General features: G+C 51.6%; 7 protein-coding genes across 7 annotated transcripts; 1 reads left to right on the forward strand and 6 right to left on the reverse strand.

Annotated features, from left to right (window-relative positions):
* Window positions 1-29: 29 nt before the first annotated feature.
* Window positions 30-1,265, reverse strand: Aud_002890 (putative RAS small monomeric GTPase; the record flags this gene model as incomplete). The annotated part of the gene is made up of 3 exons (XM_043287847.1): window positions 30-343; window positions 416-850; window positions 1,211-1,265. 3 exons carry the CDS (start codon window positions 1,263-1,265, stop codon window positions 30-32), a joined length of 804 nt encoding a protein of 267 aa, XP_043143782.1.
* Window positions 1,266-2,635: 1,370 nt separating this feature from the next.
* Window positions 2,636-5,449, forward strand: lreA (GATA transcription factor LreA; the record flags this gene model as incomplete). Its single annotated transcript, XM_043287848.1, has 4 exons — window positions 2,636-3,380; window positions 3,450-3,535; window positions 3,606-4,044; window positions 4,101-5,449. 4 exons carry the CDS (start codon window positions 2,636-2,638, stop codon window positions 5,447-5,449), a joined length of 2,619 nt encoding a protein of 872 aa, XP_043143783.1.
* Window positions 5,450-6,002: 553 nt separating this feature from the next.
* On the reverse strand, window positions 6,003-7,181 carry Aud_002892 (uncharacterized protein; the record flags this gene model as incomplete). The annotated part of the gene is made up of 1 exon (XM_043287849.1): window positions 6,003-7,181. The coding sequence occupies one exon, from the start codon at window positions 7,179-7,181 to the stop codon at window positions 6,003-6,005; it is 1,179 nt and encodes a 392-aa protein (XP_043143784.1).
* A 348-nt stretch (window positions 7,182-7,529) lies between these two features.
* On the reverse strand, window positions 7,530-8,854 carry Aud_002893 (uncharacterized protein; the record flags this gene model as incomplete). The annotated part of the gene is made up of 2 exons (XM_043287850.1): window positions 7,530-8,486; window positions 8,543-8,854. The coding sequence occupies 2 exons, from the start codon at window positions 8,852-8,854 to the stop codon at window positions 7,530-7,532; spliced, it is 1,269 nt and encodes a 422-aa protein (XP_043143785.1).
* Window positions 8,855-9,773: 919 nt separating this feature from the next.
* Aud_002894 (ZZ type zinc finger domain protein) lies at window positions 9,774-12,594 on the reverse strand (the record flags this gene model as incomplete). The annotated part of the gene is made up of 4 exons (XM_043287851.1): window positions 9,774-11,075; window positions 11,133-11,344; window positions 11,396-12,233; window positions 12,460-12,594. The coding sequence occupies 4 exons, from the start codon at window positions 12,592-12,594 to the stop codon at window positions 9,774-9,776; spliced, it is 2,487 nt and encodes an 828-aa protein (XP_043143786.1).
* Window positions 12,595-14,113: 1,519 nt separating this feature from the next.
* On the reverse strand, window positions 14,114-16,236 carry Aud_002895 (uncharacterized protein; the record flags this gene model as incomplete). The annotated part of the gene is made up of 2 exons (XM_043287852.1): window positions 14,114-15,512; window positions 15,575-16,236. The coding sequence occupies 2 exons, from the start codon at window positions 16,234-16,236 to the stop codon at window positions 14,114-14,116; spliced, it is 2,061 nt and encodes a 686-aa protein (XP_043143787.1).
* A 925-nt stretch (window positions 16,237-17,161) lies between these two features.
* On the reverse strand, window positions 17,162-18,277 carry Aud_002896 (putative RNA binding protein Rnp24; the record flags this gene model as incomplete). Its single annotated transcript, XM_043287853.1, has 1 exon — window positions 17,162-18,277. One exon carries the CDS (start codon window positions 18,275-18,277, stop codon window positions 17,162-17,164), a length of 1,116 nt encoding a protein of 371 aa, XP_043143788.1.
* Window positions 18,278-18,488: the final 211 nt, after the last annotated feature.

Consider the following 18,488-nt stretch of genomic DNA (forward strand, 5'->3'; position numbering starts at 1 on the left):
TGATACAATCGAAAGGATAATTATGTCACTCAGCAGCAAAGCAGGCGTCTCCATATACTTGGTTTGTCGGGTTCCCCTTTCGATACCACCGCTTCGCCTTTGGACTCGCCGGTCTGATCTTCTGGCTTGGGTGCAGCACGCTTACTGCTCTTGTTTCCGAAGATTGAAAGCCGGCTGAACGGGGACCTCGCATCTTTGGATGGCTTAGCGGCGATGGTCTCATCGGCCGTCTGCTCGGCAGGTTGTTGCGTAGTTGCAGACGCTGTGGCCTGACCAGGATTCGCTGTCGCCTGGTTCTGCTGGTAATGTAGTCGACGAGCTTCGATAACACGACGGACGATGACTGCGATGGCGTCAGATCAATAGACTGTCTCACATGGACAGCCTTAATACTGCCAGAGGAGAAGTTACATACGGGCAAATGTCTCTTCAATGTTCACCATATCTCTCGCGCTTGTCTCCATGAACCCACAACCATGCTTGCGGGCATATTCGAGTCCCTCCCTAGCAGGGATGACGCGATTTTCTTTGAGGTCGCACTTGTTGCCAGCGATGATCTTGACCGGAGGAGGCATGCCGACTTCCACGCCGCGTGCGCTGTCCCCCAGTTCCTTCAATAAGCGAGCATTGTCTTCCGCGCGTTGCTCTGCCTCGATATCAATCAGATCCATGAAGTAATCCAATGCGCTCAGGCTCGATGCATTGGTGATGTCGTAGACGAGCAGAAACGCGTCCGACCTCAGGTTGGAGAGCGCAAACAGCCCTCTATATTCCTCCTGGCCGGCAGTATCGGTGATGGATAAGAAATATGGAATGCCATCAATCACGCGTGTTACCGAATAAGAATCTTCTATTAGTCCTCCGAGGAATCAAGATGGGCGTTAGAGAAGATCACGCGTCGACAACGGAAAGAGAATTGAAGGTCAGGGTACGGGTACTGCTTTACCGATGGTAGGGTCATATCTTTTTTAAGGTTGTCGCGATATGTCAGTCATTTTCGTCTCTCGCGTTATGATTTGTTTCAAGGGGGATACTCACTCGTGGACCCATTGGCTCCGCACCAGTCGCAAAGTGATGGACGATTTACCTATCAACCACGGCAGATTAGTGTCAACCTTTGTCGACAGGAAGCTATTCCTCTCGCTGTCCAGGCGAGAGCATCGCGAAATCTTAAGCAATCTTCACTGGCAAAATAAGTGGAAAAACATACCGCATCCGCCATCGCCGCAAATTGTGATGGAGATTTTGTCTGGCTCGGCTTCCATTGTGTCTTGCACTGTATGCTGAAATAGATGCCGAATTTTTAGTGTCAATAGAGGAGATGTTTAGCGTGATATATCAAGGATGCTGAGAAAAGGCCGTCTGGGCGCTGAGCAAAAACAAGAGGTAGGTAGGTACATAGAATCGCAATCTCTATGGATTGATGATTGAGCGAGAGGGCCAAAACTGAGTGAATATCCGCATTGAAGCTTCTTCTGTTGCAATATGCCTAAGAGGAGACTTGGACCTCGACTCCTGAGACGAGCGATCAAAAGGAGAGACGCCGCCAGAGACGGCGCGACGCCAAATTTCCCTTTTAGGTGTTTGATGGCCATCTGCAATTTCCACTTATCTTATCAGGGATCATACATAGGATATGCTTATATAGGAGCGTAAGTATGGGGAGAATATTACTGTCGCATACGAGTGGTCTACTCAAGAAGGTGACGGATGGCCTGGGGATACTCTGATAGTACATGTCTACTCCCACTTGCAGCAAGGTCGACATGGATAGACACTACAGAGGACAGAGAAGCTTGTAGTAAAACCTCAATCAATGACCAAGCTCTTCACAAGTATTACATACATCCTCTCGGGCACTTCAATCTCAACCGGTTCTCGAAGAGCTCTGGGGATTCGTCGTTTTCCTTTTGGAATATTTAGTTACATGATATTTTGCCTCCTCAACTGATCTGTCACACTCGAGTTCGATACGTCAAGTTGATCAATTTGAGTTCACTCTCTCCGTGTCTCTGCTCATTGGCAGTCTGCAGTCATTCTGTTCACAGAAACAGAATGAATCCTCATACTGCCTCAACATATGTACTTGGCCCCCAGTCTTATTCGATGAAAAGTACGGAATCTACATCCGTCCATCCACCGCTGAGCATTTTCGTCTGGACGGTCGCTTCATCGCTTCATCTCTTGGATACCTTATAGGTACTCCGCATATCTTTCCTCTGCTCCTCCTCTGCTCTGTGCGGTTACTAATGTATAGCCAATTCTCCTGTTGTGATCTTCAAGGTGAACCTTTCTTCAATTCCCTTGGTGATTTCTTGTTATTATCATGGCCGTCTTCTGAGTCGGACTCCGCTTTGCTTCTTTTAGTGCACACAGGAACTAATCTACTCCCAGATTCCCAGCAACTCCACAGTTGCACCTCCAGTCTGTACATCGTCTATAAATCCCGAATTTCTGCTGCTTGATTCAGACAGAACTTCTGGATTCGCTTACAGGGCTACCAATCATTGGCCCCTGGAGGAATGTCTACAATCGTGGACTAATTTTCGAGGCATCTTCGCTGTGTAGATGCGATCCGCTCATTGGTTAGAACAACCCCCAATCGAATCGATCGAGCATCGCCTTACGTCTTGAGATGGCCAACAACTTCAATAATGGCGACTACTACGGCGATATTCCATTCCCCATGGCTCCTCCCACGACCTCGGGTAGCCAGTCCAACACCTCTCATCCCGCCCTTGACTCTAGCAACGCTGAGATGGCGATGCCATTTGCGCCTTTGGATCCACTCCCGATGGGGAACTTCGCTTTCTCCGGATCTCATGGATCAGATATGCTGTTGACCAGCATGTCAGCCGACGAGCTGCTCCCTTCTAACTCGCCCCGTCTGCCCGCGGCCCCTGCGCCGTTAGCTGACCATTTGTCCAATGCCTTGTTCGTGTATGACCCGCTATCTGGCATGGGGAACTCCGTGCCCATGGCACTGGACACAGCAAGTGCATTTGCCTACGACCCCTCTTCCGTATACCAACAACCCGCCTTGGTGTTCGAACAGACATTCAATGGGCAGCCGATGCATCAACTTTCTTCGTTTCAGAACCAGACCCTGAGCCTAGACCCAACTGCATCCTACTCTACTCCCTTGCAAGCGCATCCATCGAGCAGAACCTCTTACTGGACATCCTCGGTTGATGCGAAAGAAACCTCCAGCATGGCCCAAGCCACGTCCATGGCCGGAAGGTCAACCAACGCTTCGAAATCCACCGATTCTTCACGAAGCCAGCAGTTACCGCAAAGGCGACGCCGGCATCCTCAAGCCCCTACAACACAGGTTTCTTCTCACCGTTACATTCAGCCCAAGAGGCCATCGCCCATGAAAAGTGCATCCTCTTTCTACTGTGTTGCGTGTCGTGCATAAACAGAATGTGGACTGACATGGGATTTCACAGCTTCGATCAAGTCGGCGACCACAGGTGAGACCACTCCTCATAACAGCATATATTCGAGCAGCGGCATCGACATGATGAGTATATTGGTAAGACCCGCTCCGGCTTGCCATCCGACGGCTTGAATTGCTACCATGTGTACAATCTAACTTCAGCTAGGCCGAGGTCGTCTCAAGACCCGACCCCAAGATTGACATCGGCGCTGTTGATTTGTCATGTGCATTTGCATTGTGCGACATCCACCAGGAGGATCATCCTATCATTTATGTATCGGAGGCTTTTGTGCGGCTGACCGGTTACACTGAGGAGGAGGTTGTCGGCCAGAATTGCCGTTTTCTTCAGGACCCCAGCGGTGTGGTCCAGCAGGGCATGCCCCGGAAGTTCGTCGATCAACATACCGCATTTCGATTGCGGTCTACAATAGAGCACCGTGGAGAAATCCAGGCTACTATCATTAACTACAGAAAGGGCGGTCAGCCATTCATGAATCTGATCACAATGATTCCTGTCCGGTGGAATTCGCCTGATTACCGATTCTATGTCGGGTTCCAGGTCGACCTTGTGGAGAGGCCCGATGCTGTGACAAGCAGAAATCCAGGTGTGTTTCAGATGCTCTCGTCGCACTCCATGACCCAGACTGACCAAATGGGACAGATGGTACTTACATGATCAACTATCAGCGCAAGCAGCTGCCTAATTACGTGGCGCCGCCCGCGGACATCTATCAGATGCACCCGGGCCTTGCCACATACTTTAGTCCCGACCAGGTCTCGACGATACTGGACAACTTGGACACTTCTGACCGGAGCTACCAGCAGTATCTAGACCGCGTTCTAGTCGAGAACACCGATGATGTCATTCATGTACTCTCTTTCGACGGTGAATTGCTGTACCTATCTCCATCTTGTCGAAACGTCCTCGAGTACGATCCAAATGAGTTGATAGGCAAGACACTATCGACAATCTGCCATCCCAGTGATATCGGTCCTGTCATACGCGATCTCCGATCCTGCACCAACTCTGACCCGGTCAGTGTCATCTATCGAGTCCGGACAAAGTATAGCGGGTACATGTGGTTTGAAAGTCACGGCTCGTGGCACATTGGCGACCGCGGCCGGCAATATATGGTGATGACCGGCCGGGTCTGCCCCGTCTATCACCTAGACCAGCTCGTAAACGTTGGCGATGGTCGGTTAGCCGAGAACGATCTGTGGGCCAAGCTCTCAATCTCTGGCATCATTCTCTTCATGTCCTCGAAGGCTCGGCCAGTGCTCGGCCGCGTGCCTGATGATCTAGTCGGTAAAGGAATTCAGGACCTGATCCCAGCCGATGCCCGGCTGGATGCAAAACAGGCTTTGGAGGTGGCTCGCACTGGCCAGCAGACGAGCTTTAACCATAGAATCCGGCACAAAAAGGGTCATATGTTGCAGGCCCAGACCACCTTGTACCCTGGAGACACTAAGGAAGGGGAGGAACCTTCATTCTTGGTCGCGCAGCTGCGTTTCCCCAAATCACCGCCAACTGCTCTCGGGACGGATGAGGTTGTACCTGCAAATATCACCGCTACACTTTCCGGGGACACTGGAGTAACTGGAAGAAGAAACGTCACTGCGGCAGGCCAACCGACTTCCGACCAGTCGGCACTGGTGGGTTCCAACCCAGTGCCATCCGGTGATCAATACGTGCCGGCTCTTGATGAACCAATCCTTTTCGCCGAGTTGAACACAGCACGAGGTTCGAGCTGGCAATTCGAGCTCCGTGAACTGGAGAAACAGAACCGCGCCCTGTGCGACGAGGTCCAGCGCCTCCTTGCCCGGAGGAAGAAGCGCAAGAGAAAGCAGAGCATCGTTCCCGTCGAAAAGACCTGCGCCATGTGTCAGACCCGGACCACGCCCGAATGGCGTAGAGGGCCCAGTGGCAACCGCGACCTCTGCAACAGCTGTGGGCTGCGATGGGCCAAGCAGGTCCGCAATGCGGTACAGAAAAAAGCCCCAGCCACTTAGACTTACTTCTCACTACAATTCGTTCTTGTCTCACGCGATTTATTATACGAACCTCGGTCTGCAAAGCGTTCTGCCTGGTTTCGTTTTCTTGATTTTCGTGCTGTATCTTCGAAGCGGATGGTCTTTCAACAACACATGGATTGGGCTTTTTTTTTTTTTTTCACCAAGCATAGGCGTCCATGGGCCATATATAACGACTACACTATATGACGGGATTAGTTGGGTTTGGGCACGAAGTGAGATGAACTCTTGAATAACGATATGATTTATGATGAGTGTATAGTACGAGATATGTGTTTTCGGGCCGAACCAGCTGGAAGAAATAGAAGTAGCTGCAAAGTTAGGACATTTCAAGGGCAACGCCAGCCCACAACTTATATCTCGGATAATTATTTTCCATAGAAAACAATCAAGCCATGAGAACGATGGGCCTTTCATCGATCCGTGATCTTCTCAAGTAATGGCGGTATCTTTTCGGTCCTAGTCCATATCATGGGCCAGAGATCGTCTATCCCAAGTAATCTACATGAATAAATACAAATTGCAGCAGGCCTTAAGCTCTTTCCAGCCATCGTTGCAACCACCGTCTCTCCTCCCTCTCTGCCTCCCAACACTCCTTGCCGTCCGCAACGCCCACGCCCCCTCGCTCCTCGACCGCAATGCTGACCTCCGCCGCCTCCATGGCCGGGACTCCTCCCCCCTGCCGGATCAACTCATCATCCAGCGCCAGATACTCCACATACCGCCGCAGTCGCGGCCGATACAACCAGGACACCAACGCCGGGGGCCGAGTATGCGTCCGCACGAGCCCCAACGCCGCACACGCCTGCAGAATCTCCTGGGCCGAGGCCTTCTCGACCCAACCGGCGTGTGTAAACTCGCGGGCCAACAGCTCAAGCTCGGCGTCCGAGCCCGCCGCGGGGCCCGTAACGGAGCCTCGCGACTGCGCCTGGTGGGCGGCGAGGGCCGCGCGTTTCCGGGCCGCGCGCTGCAGCCGGGCCTTCTTTATCTGCTGGGGGACGCGGCAGGTGAAGGGGGTGACGGCGTTGCCCAGGAACAGGACGGCGAGCGGAGTCATCTCGCCGCAGACGATCAGGATGAGGCTGAAGGGGATCATGCGGCGGACGTCGTAGGCGGCACGGCGGACGAGCTGGAAGTTGGCGCGGCTGAGGCGTTGGGAGTGCACGGCTGTGCGGAAACGTGTGGTCTTGCTGTCGGTGGAGGAGGTGGAGGGTGCTGGGGGAGGCGAGATGGGGAGGTAAGCGGGTAGGCCGAGTGAGCGGCGGAGGGGGAGCGAGGCGCGGTAGTTGTGGTAGACGTTTTTGAGGCCCGTCTTGTAGAAGGACAGGTAGGCGCGGCCCAGCGCGACGTAGCGTTTCAGCTTGTCGGCCGCTCCGGCCGACGCGGACACAGGCTCTGGAAGGTTGAGGTCTGCTGGCCGGGTGCTCGGCGGAGGGTTGACATCGTTGGCGAGAGAAGTGGTCGCCGTTGAGGAGGTGGACGGGACAATTGGGGAGGCCGGCTGGGCACACGATGGGGATCGTGTATGTGTATGTGATTTCGGTGATGATGATGGGCTGGTGTAGCCGCGAGTCAAAAGGTTCTGGCAATTGCGAATGGCGGCAGGTCGATAGCGGAGCTGATGCTGAAAGGATGATGCCATGGCGGTGATGGTTGGGCAATTGCCCCGTATACGCAGGGCTGTGTGAGTCGAAAAGGTTGATGGCATCATTTTAGCATCTCAGACTAGAGACATATTGACAAGATTGTGGAAGGAAGCGGCGAAGCGTTGGCGTGTTTGAGATGCTGCAGACGGTGACGGTCCGATTGTTGACACGATGGAAATGGTTGGGTGCCTCAGGCAGCAATGAATATTGTCCAGGCACCACGGCTGCAAGGGCTCAATCATCACATCGAAAATAGTTTTCTAGGCTACGAACATGTCATTGCTTTGGAACTATTGCAAAGTTCCCTATCGCTGGGGAAAGAGATGTACTATCAGCTATGACTCTCATTCTGGTCATCAACACGCGAAATAATTCTGATATCGACGTAGGCTGTCTACACAAGAGACTTTGCTTCAAAGGTCAATATCAACAGCGATAGCGCTCTCTGAGAAGAATCCGGTCACAAACAACCATGCCTTCTTTCCTTCCCCGGGTTTTGTTTCGCTGGGAACCAAGAGCGCGGTGCTAGCAGTCCGAATGAGAGTGCCATCATCCTCGAAAACAACACGCGACTCCCATTCTGTGGATTTCTCCCCATCCTCACTCGTGCCTGGTTTGGGCCGCACATACCATACAATGGCCCCGTCTTGAGCGTTCGGATCAGCGTGATGTTTAGACAGATCAATCGGACGTGTCAGTCCCGCCAGAACGTAACCACTGGCATCGTCTGCAGCAGTACGATACGGGTCCGAGTAGTAAGCGGGATTGTCAAATTGGCCGCCTGGACGAATCTCATCGAAGATAGATATCGTGCGGTTGCTACTGTTTGGACGAGCACGATACAGAGTCCCGCTCATGCAGCTGACGATGAGCATTTCGTCCTTAGATCTACCATGACCAAGTCCATTATTGTTGTGTAACCCGGTCAAAGCCACTGAGGCGTCGATACCTTTGCCCGCGTCCTTGGACTTTAGATCTTGGATCTGTACCTGGATGATGCTCGACCACTTGGCTGTCGGGATAACATCCTCAATCAGGCGTTTGTATCCCCCGCGATAGTAATGATCATTGGTCACGTAGAAAGAATTCGGACTCTCCGCATATATGTCATTGGGTGTGACGATCAGCGGGTGATGAATGGAACGAACATGTTCAATGGTGCTTGATTCCAAAACATGGTGGAAGAGCTCGACTTGAGATCGCGCCGGGGGAACTTCTTTGCCGTCCTGTATAAATTCTGGATTCGGTAGATGATTCACAGCAAAGATATAGACAGCATTGGGATTCTCCGGGTCCTCGATGACGTCGATTCCATGCGTCACGAACGGACCTGAGAAGTTCTCAAATGCGAGCCGGGTTGACTTCATTGTCTAACCAACAGGTCAACGAGATAGCACAAGCTGGTTGGACAGGAAGAAAGCAGTACCTTGGGATCAATGACATGAATTGAGCCGGTAGATGTGACAGCGGGCTGCTCCAGGTTCCCCAACGGAGGGAACCACTTGAAGCGTGGCAAGACTGAATCCTCACACGCTGTAAATATTTTGTTCGTAGGCTGCCAGTAATGCAGATCCTCGCATTGCATCGTATCGGCAATCTTGTGGTAACCCTGTCCTTCAACAATCACCAGAGGCGCCGGATGCCGGAAGACCCCCAAGATGGTGACCTGCCGATACACGGGGCCATACAGAGTCGCAGCCAGGACGGCAAGAAGAGCAAGATAAATGAAGCCCGCCATGGTGTCACGACGCGGTCTCGTTGTCGCCTTTCTCCGTACTGGGTTGTCTGTTGGTTCGGTGACTTCGGTCTATGGAGAGGGCGAGATGATTGTTATAAACTTGTGTCTGTCTTTTCCTCGCATCTCATGCAACAGGAGGATGCAAGGAGACAAAGGAAGGAGGAGAAAAGAGAGCATAGCTGAGAATGTTGTGATAGCTCCGCCTATTCTTACTATGAAGGGGTCGAAGCGCGGGGAAGGAATGGACCAGTACCGAGTATCTAGAATTCTAGATGGTGAACAGACCCATGTAGCAAGCGCTAACACGGTGACATTTGGATAGCTCCATCAATTATGGTCTTTCGATTGGTCAGTCAGTCATGAAGCAACGGATCACTCTAACCAGCTGCGGGCAAAATCCCTCCACCCCAAGGAAGGTATCCAAGTCCGAGTGGAGAAGAAACTGAAGATCCTCAATGTAGCTATGGCCTATGGCCTCTGCACCTCGGACAATAATGTTGAATTGCCGAACAGAACCGAGCACAGCTTTCCCTTACAACCATTTTCTCAATCTTGATATCTAGGGTTCGTCGCACAATACCGGTGTCGAAGAAAGCAAATTTCATGGCTACAACGATTTGGGCGACAGTTGGAGAAATGATCTGGTTAAAAAAAACTGAGCACAGATAAACACATCAAGTGAGAAGAGTACACCCAGTTGTCCCATTCCGTTCATTATTCGAATAGCAATTTTGAAATAATCAAATTCCCAAACATGTTGCAGCATCGCCTCATCGCATGTGATTCTTGACAATAATATTGAAGAGAGATGAGAAGCTCGATCCATGCATCCTTCGCCGTCCCCTCCCATTACGCCCATGTAGTCGAGGTAAAAAACAAGGGCCTCGCTCGGCAGGCCCAAAGCATGCAGATACTGACTTTAGACCTGTGATTGGGCTTCCAGGTAGTCTTGGTCGCTGGCATCCAGGACATCGTACTCTTCATCGGTCAGGAACCCGGTCTCGGTGTTGGCATCGTCCAAGGTTAAACTCTCCACGTCCTCAAGGACATCTTGCTCAGATGGATTGGACACGGAAGGGGCAGTCAAAGGAGCTGCAGCCATTGCCTGGTGGGTGCTCCCGACCGGTGACTCCTTGTCCAGGGTAGGGAAGATCATTTGACTTCCCGTGCGTTCACTGTCATCGGCCGGAGCCGCCTCTGCCTGCTGCGCGGGTTCGCAAGAGGCTTCCTGTACAGGCTCCAGCTTGGTGGACGTGGCCATGTCGTCGCGTACCTGAATATCGCACCAGAGTCTATGACCGAAGGGCATGCCGTTGGCGAGCTTCAAGCGCCAATACGAGATGGCAGTACCGACCCGGCTCGGGGCCTTCAGAGTCACAGTGAAATCGGCGCTTTGGCCAGGCTCCAAGGGTTCGAGGAGCTGGTTGCTCTCCATAGCGTCGGAGACTGCATCAAGACTCATGGGGCGATTGATATCCACATTGAACATGGAATCACCGCCCACAAAGCGCACACTACTTCCAGCGGGCCATGCAAGTGGTCCAGGATTGTACAGTGTCCATGTCTGCTGGAATACCTTGTTCGGTGGCATGACGGTGCCGTCATGGACAGTGTCACGTGAAAAGTAAGCGAGATAGCTGGAAGCCGGATCTGTAGTTGGCATCTCATACACCTTGGATTGCGCCTTCTCCGCCGCTGCTGGACATGGCTCCACGATTTCCTTTTGCTTCACAGCTGCTTCTTCCTCGCTGCGTGGTGCCTCGGAAGACTTCTCGGCTTCAGCTGGAATATTGGCTTGTGCGGAGGTAGATCTCTTAACTTGGTCGCCTGCAAGGATGACGGGCCCACCGAGCCCGTTCTCAGTCACGGAGTTGCTGATAGTAACGCCGCGCACCGGTGTCTTGAGCATCAGCAATGGGTGGGTGCGATTATGGGGGTTGATCGGTAGGGCTTCGCATTTGGCGCAGAAATCAGTATCATGGCACACAGAGCACTTGTACCGGACTCCAGTGATGTAGCGGGGGAACGGCCTGTCTTTGCACAATGGTCCATCGCAGTAGATGCCATAGTGAACCTCATGATGCTGTAGTGGCTCAGAGATGGCCTCATAAAGGGGTGCAAAGCGATGGCCTGGGTGGCTTTGCGCGGCGTTGCCAACGCACTCCGAGCAGTAGTCCCAGTCGGGGCAGGTCAGACATTTGTGGCGAACACCAACGATGCGCTGAGAGTATATATTAGCCTGCGATGAAACCTCAATTCAACAGTGGGTCAATCATACCTTTTCACAACCGTCACAGATCGCTGCATGCTGGTGATGGCGGCCAGGGCTGCAACGCGACTGCACGAGACTCTTCAGGCAGAAGTCTTGGTCGTGAAGGAGTGAGAAGCGATGAGCCGGATGATGGCCGTGCGCGTCTTTCAGAAGGCAGCTCATGCAAAGATCATAGTCTTCGCAGTCAGTGCATGTGACCATCTTGGTCTCGTCGAAATCTGCCGAGAGTGAGCAACAACGGAAATCTCATGTGACAATAGGCAACTCACCCTTGAGACAAGCGTTGCAGATCCGCTCCACAGGTTGAAGTGGGTACTTTTCAGCTGTAGCTGGAGTAGGCTCTTCGACTTTCTCGGGAGCGAGCTCAGGCAGAGTTTCAGACCCCGTCTTAGGCTCTCTCGGTTCCTCAACCTTGCGAGGAGCCACTCGTTCAGTAGTGCTGTTAGTGACAATGCCATCTTCGACAATACGCTTGATCAACCAGTGATCTTCAGACTGACACGAGACCCCCGAGTTTACACATTGAGAGCATAGATCGAAATCACCGTCTTCACAGATGCTGCAATGGTAGTGTTCGTTAGGGATAGAACGTCCGCAGTTGTTGCAGTCAATACAAAATACACCAGTTGGGGACCTGTGCGAGACGATGGGCACATCGACGTTATCTGTGTCTAGGACAAAGTCTCGATAGCAAGGCTGAGCGGATGCGATGTTATCTTTTGTCCACTGAACAGATTGGGGACCAACTGAAGCGGGTTTCTCGAGGGCACCTGAAAGGTCAGGCACCGATTCAGAAGTGCCAGACGGAACTACTTCAGCCCCAATGACAGGTGGAGGAGAACTCAGGACAGTCTCCAGGTAGCTGTATCTTGCTGGGCCCTGTTCCTCCGGAGCACTCTCGGCAAGAGAGGGCTGCGAAACAGGCTCATTCACCTCATCGACCAATGTCGCTTTGATACGCAGCTTCAATTTAGCTTTAGCAGCACGGTAAAGTTGCTTGTAGACTGCAAGATTCTCGCTGTCTAAGCGGACGTAGCAACCGGCGCTGTCCGAGTAGCGTTCAAAGATGACGTTGCTATCCGCCGGGACGCCAATGAGTTGACGGAGCTAGAGCACGCGACCTCGTTAGCATCATTAGAAAACCAAAATAGGATAGCAATTCTTTTTCAGCGTATTCTCAAGATATAACAAGTAAAGTGTTTAGGACAGGAATTCATGGCTGAAACAGGATAGGGAGCTTGCCAGCGGCGGTCGGCAGAAACTCCAGGGTTGTTGATGGGGGAGAGATTCAAGCTCCGACCGGAGCTAGCTAGGGTGGAGAACATCTACATACCTTCTGGGGAAGAACCCGAGCACCCAGTTCTCTCAAAGGAACCTTGAAGCGTCGAGTACTGTCATTATAGAGCACTTTGATTGTGATTAGGGTTGCAGGTCCGACTGGACTAGCCGGCTGAATGGGGGTAGCCATGGTGTAGATGGACAGAGGACGAAGGTGATGGTGAACTAGAGACAAGGCACTAGTCCCCTACGTAAGAGATGAGCAGGGATCGAAGAAAGAAGGTTGTGAGAAGCAATATGATGAAAGAAAAGGTTGAGAAATTGATGAGGATGATGGAAAGTACAATGGATGAAGTCAGATATGATGTACTAAATAGATAAAGAGGTAGGGGAAGAGGGAGGAGAGGAGAGAGATGGAGCTAGGTAATAAAGTGAGGTAAAGGTAAGGTATGGCAGAAGGCTGCCTGGGGGGGGGACTACGTAACAACCTAAGAGGTCGACTAGAGTCTAGAGATGCGGAGGAGGAAGGTCATCTGCTGCTCCCGCATTTGGCTTTCCTTGGGTGGAGGCTTTACCTTATAAGTTACAATAGTTCAAATGGAGAATGAGGCGGTGAAGCTCATATCGTTATCCTCATCATCATTGGTACTATCCCTACCTTACTACCTTAGGTACTCTGCATACTTGCAGGTAACACCGTCAGATCCCATTGGTATTATTGTTATCATCATCATCGTCATCATTACTGTATATTTATCCTTGACTACTTATTCCCCTCTCCTGGATTTATAGTTGGAATTGATCCGTTTGTCTTTTAAGGGTAACGCGGGATGCTCATTTGAAGATATCGACGCGCTTTTGTACCATGTACATACGACACCATCCCATCTCGCCAATTCGTTAGATTAGTCATAATCACTGTTTAACGCATCGGATCCTTTCTACAGCCAACGAAGACGGGAAGAAGCTGGATCACAAAGGTTGTTCTCCTTCATATTTGAATTTATAGCCCACGCCACAGCGTAAACACCATTCCTAAATGCTAGAGCGTAGCGAACGACGGAACAAACCACGGACAGCAATGTAGGTAGAAGACAGGAGCGGAATTATCAAGAGACCCATGCAGGTCAAACGTGTGGAAACAGATAAATATTTGAAGTTTTCCAGGGTCCGCCTCTCAAAAAGAATACGGAGAAAAGAAAGATGTCAACATTCCGCGAAGAAAGGATAGAACAGCACCGGGAACGGGGAAATCAATGCCACATTGCTTTCCAGATAATAAGCAGGGAAAATGCGTACAGAACATGAGAGCTTCCGGCCACAAAAAGTTGGCACCGCAATGATGAGAAGACAGTCGCTAAGGATGCAAAGGGTGGCTTATCTAATAACAATCCATATGAAAGCTCAAGGAAACGGCATCATGGAGAGTGTCATCAGACAGGAAGCATGAAGATGGCACAGTAAAATGAAACGAGGAAATGAAAAAGCCGGTTGACAATGGACGAGACTCCTATAGTCGACTTCATAAGTTTTGGGAATTATCAATAGCGTGGCATCACAGTGAGACTAAAGCGCAGGACGAGAAATGTGCGGAAGGGAAAATGTAAAACAAAGGCAGAAGTTGATAACGAAGACAATAAGATACGAATATTTTAAGGTATCGAAATGTGACGGAAGTGAAAACGTCGAATATGCCCCTTTTCGTTTTTTTATTGCGGAGCGTAGTATACACCACCCTGCGGCTGAGGATAATAGTAGGTTGTGCCTGGCGGAGTCATCATTCCACCCATGCCAATGACGCCACCAGGCCCCGGTGCAGATGGTGTGGCATAGGATGCGTTAGGCCACATCTGCGTGGCGTCGTAGAAATAAACTGTGCCACCGGCCTCATGGGCTACTGTGCCTGGTTGCGAAGCCTGCTCTGCGGATGAGGCGGTGGCTCCTGGAACCACATATGGAGCTTGCTGTCCCGGTGGCGGATACGGCACGAGGGAGGCTCCCGGCATGCCGCCTGCGTTGTACGGCGGGAATTCTGTTCCAGAAACTGGATAGTAAACTGTACCGGGGGGGTAAGCAGTGGGATAAAATGGCTGGGCTTGCTGGAAGCCGTATGGCTGGAAAGGCTGAGCATGGATTGCTCGCTCGGGTATGTGAGATGAAGGCGTCCCAGTTGCATGGGCAGATTGACCATCGGCACCATAGCCGGGGCCATTGATAGGCATCGGCACCTGGTGTTGGAATGGTTGTTCCTGCTGTGGCTGGGGGGCGTTGAAGGAGAAGCTTGCAGGAGTCTCTATGTCGGCGACAGAAACCGCTTTCTGAGGGCGAGGCTGATGCATTGGGATGGGAGCCGGACGGCTCTCGCGGTACGAGGGTTGCTGGGGCTGAGGTTGAGTCATAGGTTGTGGCAGTGACGCGGCAACAACGGCTCCGGGACCAGCAGCAGTGGCTGCGGGTGGCACGCCGCCCAATGGCCTGGAAGGCGGAGGCAGACGAACGATTGGCTTCCCATTTTCGGTCGTAACCACGGTATGCCTGGACAATACAGAGGCAGCCGGCGAGGGATATCCATCATGTGAGGCTGGCTTGCCCATCGACGATCTCCGGCTACCGGTGACGCTTGGGGTATAGACGGAGCCTGCATAAATACTCGGGCGGCGCCCGCCATAGAATCCACCCCGGCCCCTGCCACGGTAACCCTGCTGATTGGGCCTCAGCGCTCGTGGAATAAAGATGAACGAGCGCTCTGTCGAGGGGAATATGTATCTCGGAGACTGTCCAGGGAACGATATGCGAACGGGCTTGTCTCGGCGTAACGGGGGACGATGTTGAGGGAGACGAGTGTGTTGCTTCTTTGGAACGGCAGGGAAAGGTATGGGCCGAGCCATGCCCTGCAGAAACACTACAACAGGCACATTGCCGATCAGGGTGGTGCTTGAGAAAGACCTATTCGGGGGCGTAGAACGAGGAGCCGTAGGGACAGGTTTTGGGGCAAAGCTCGACATGGATCCTGGTACAGCAGAGGGCTTGCTGACGGGTTCATCTCCTGCGACCATCTCGTGCAAATCATGCGCCCACTGCCCTTCACTAGCATCGGGTTTGGAGTGCCTTGCGAGTGGAACGATGGTTAGCTATCGGGAACACATGACAAAGAGCTGGGGTAGGCTCACCTGCGAACATTGCCATCCACGATGAGGCCGTAAGGTCTCGATTTTGATTTGTTGAACGGCCTGTGGCCATTCGAGCCAGACTCGGTGGAACGCTTATCGTGAAGGAAAAAGCGTCCTCTAGTGGGCACGAAGGCCGGATTCTCGTCCCGCTCCTTTGCATACCTTTCGTGTTCGCGGCGTTTCCGCTCCGCAAACGTCCCTCTCTTCGCTTCTGTGGGAGGTGCAGATGGTGTCCTCCCCGTCAGTGAACCAGATTCCCCCTTCATATCATCAAAGTGGATTTCCGCCACTTCATTCGTCTGATCAGACAGCGTCAATCCATTCATCATGGCCTCAGTGTCTGACACAGCGGTAGCTGTGTGTCGTTTGCCAGGAGATGAGGAGTGGCGTCGTCCAGGCCGCTGGTTGATTTCACGCACGAGACCGTTCACTTGAGGCCCGTTGGTTCTGTCCAAGTGCGGGGACGAAGAAGCCTCCTCGTCGCTCTCGTCGCTTCCCTCGCCATCAGCATCATCATCATCATCACCGGGATGACTGATGACCGAGCCCTCGCTTAACGAATCATCTTCCAATTCCCCCCCTAGGGAACCTTCATCCTCGCCTTCCTCATCTCTTCTTCTCCTCCGCCGGCTAGCACCGATGTTGCGACGACGTGAGGCCATTTTCGGTTGGCGTAGAAGATGGAAGGAAGGGATTTGATTGAAGACCGGATGCGATGTTCCTTTGTGTCACGGTGGGTTTTGAAAGGAGGACTGAGGTAAGGATGAAGGATGCACCGACCAGGAACGAAGAGCGGCGAGATGATCGGATTGCAAGGACCGGGGGGCGGGAACGATCAACAGAAGCGGCAAAAACTCGAACACGTGTATGGAGAGAGGGGAGTGAACGTAGAAAGGTCGATGGGCGGATGAGAGGAAGATGCACCTCGATAACGAGGGCGAGGATTGTGGGACGGTTGGGCAGTCGAGGGAAATGCAACAGGACGAGCACTATCAAAGTTGATCGCTTTTAGCATGAGCCATGACATCTCTCTTCGATGTCAACTATCCAAATCTGGTTAGTGCCCCCAAAACCACCTCAGCACCGAATCTAGAATTACTAGCATAAATAAACCCGACACATAGCCTTCGACGGTTAGACTGGTTAGGCATTAGGCATAAGAATAGCTAATCACAATAGGTAACTATGGCGATCAGATAAGTCAGCATTATTATCCATAGTTGATGAAGAAATTCAATTTACAATATCAGGGTTGAATGCTTACATGAAGAGCTAGCTAATGTACTGTGTAAGCTAATGGATGGATTCTAGCTCAAATGTGGTCATAGCTTGTTTATGCCTGTCATCCAGTTTAAAAGTTAGGCACTAAGTAATACGCTCATGCTAACCGCAGTATGGCTGTCTGGCATAGCACAGTACATGATTCTGTTCAGGATCAACCTAGGCAATATTTACGGCAATAATAACAGTTCTTTTAAATGACTCGCAAAAGCAAAATTGGTCGAACGTCAGTCACTACTTGACTGAAATGCTTTGGTATAGCATATGAGAAGTAGTCATTCTGCTCTGTTTCTATATTGATAAGTCTCAATCAAAAGTGATTTTCTTTCCTTGGGGTTCGACAATAGCACCGCTAAGCTTCTGCACGGTTTCTTTGGCGTATCTTGAGTATTCAGGCTTGTTGTTTCGCTTGGGCTTTTCAGGATGTGACCCTTGCGGCCTGTCTCCAGTCGACTCCTGCTCAAGAGGCCCATCTTCCACTTCAGTAATGACGGAATCATCGTTCTTCTTGCCTTCCCCATCTTTACCAAACCGCTTCTTGTATCGTGTCGTGGCATCCTCTGCGAACTCCATGCGCATTCGTCGACCAAGAAGCTGGTTCACCCAAACCCTCTGTCTGTGTTTCTTCGATTTCCTGCTCTTTGCGGACTCTTCTTCTCCGGAGCCCTCATCATCTTCCTCGTCTTCATCAACCATGACAAAGCCCTTCACCGCTGCTTCGGCGGCCGCAAGATCCTCGAACTCCACCCAAGCATAGCCCTTGCATTTTCCACTATCCTGAAACGTTGCCACATGTACATGTGTGACGGTACCGCATTGTCCAAAATGTTCCTCGATGATTTCTTTTGTAGCATCAAAGCCGAGATTGCCAACAAATATCCGTTTCGAAGGAGGTTTTGTCGCAGTTGCCGCGGAATCCTGCTCTGACTTCTTTGGTCTGCCGTCAAAACTCTTTGCATCCTTAATCAGCACACGGCGCCCAGCTAGAAGTTGCTCGCTCAACCCTACTGCCTCCTTCACAGCCTTCTCGTTGGCAAGATCGATGTAAGCGAAGCCCTTGTTCTGAGCCTTTCCAAATTTTTCCTGACCCTTCGGCAGATGTATACGGGTGATTGTAGTATCCGCAAACGTGCAATTGCTTGTGAGAAACTTGCGCAAATCATCTTTGGTCACCGAAAAGGCCAGGTTTCCAATCCAGATGCCGTAGTCTGAACGTTTTTGGGGCGCTTCGTCTTCTTGCTTTTTGCTGGGCACAGCGCCCTCTTGCTTCGTTGTAGAATCTGCTGTAGGCTCGGCAATCTTCTTTTTGGCTTTACGCAAAGCCTTTTTCGACGGAGGCTCAGGAGCGGACACATCGATTTCAAGTTCAGGAACGTCTGTGAGCTTTCGCTTTTTTTGACTACCTTCACCGAGGCCAGCCATGTCGAATTGAAATCAGGTTTGTCAATGACGCGATAATCGTTCTAAAAGAGTGGCCCACTGCAATTAATGGAATAATGAGATCGTAAAATAGCAGTTCACAATAGAAACTTGTCTTGACTGCTCAAGTCAGTCAAGCGCATTTAGCTATTGTCTTCCGTATGAATGGTGAGGATTGAAACTTTTTACGGCGGGCAAAAGCACCCGTCGACGC

This window comes from Aspergillus udagawae, assembly GCF_001078395.1.
Source record: "Aspergillus udagawae IFM 46973 DNA, scaffold_2, whole genome shotgun sequence".
NCBI classification, from domain to species: domain Eukaryota; kingdom Fungi; phylum Ascomycota; class Eurotiomycetes; order Eurotiales; family Aspergillaceae; genus Aspergillus; species Aspergillus udagawae.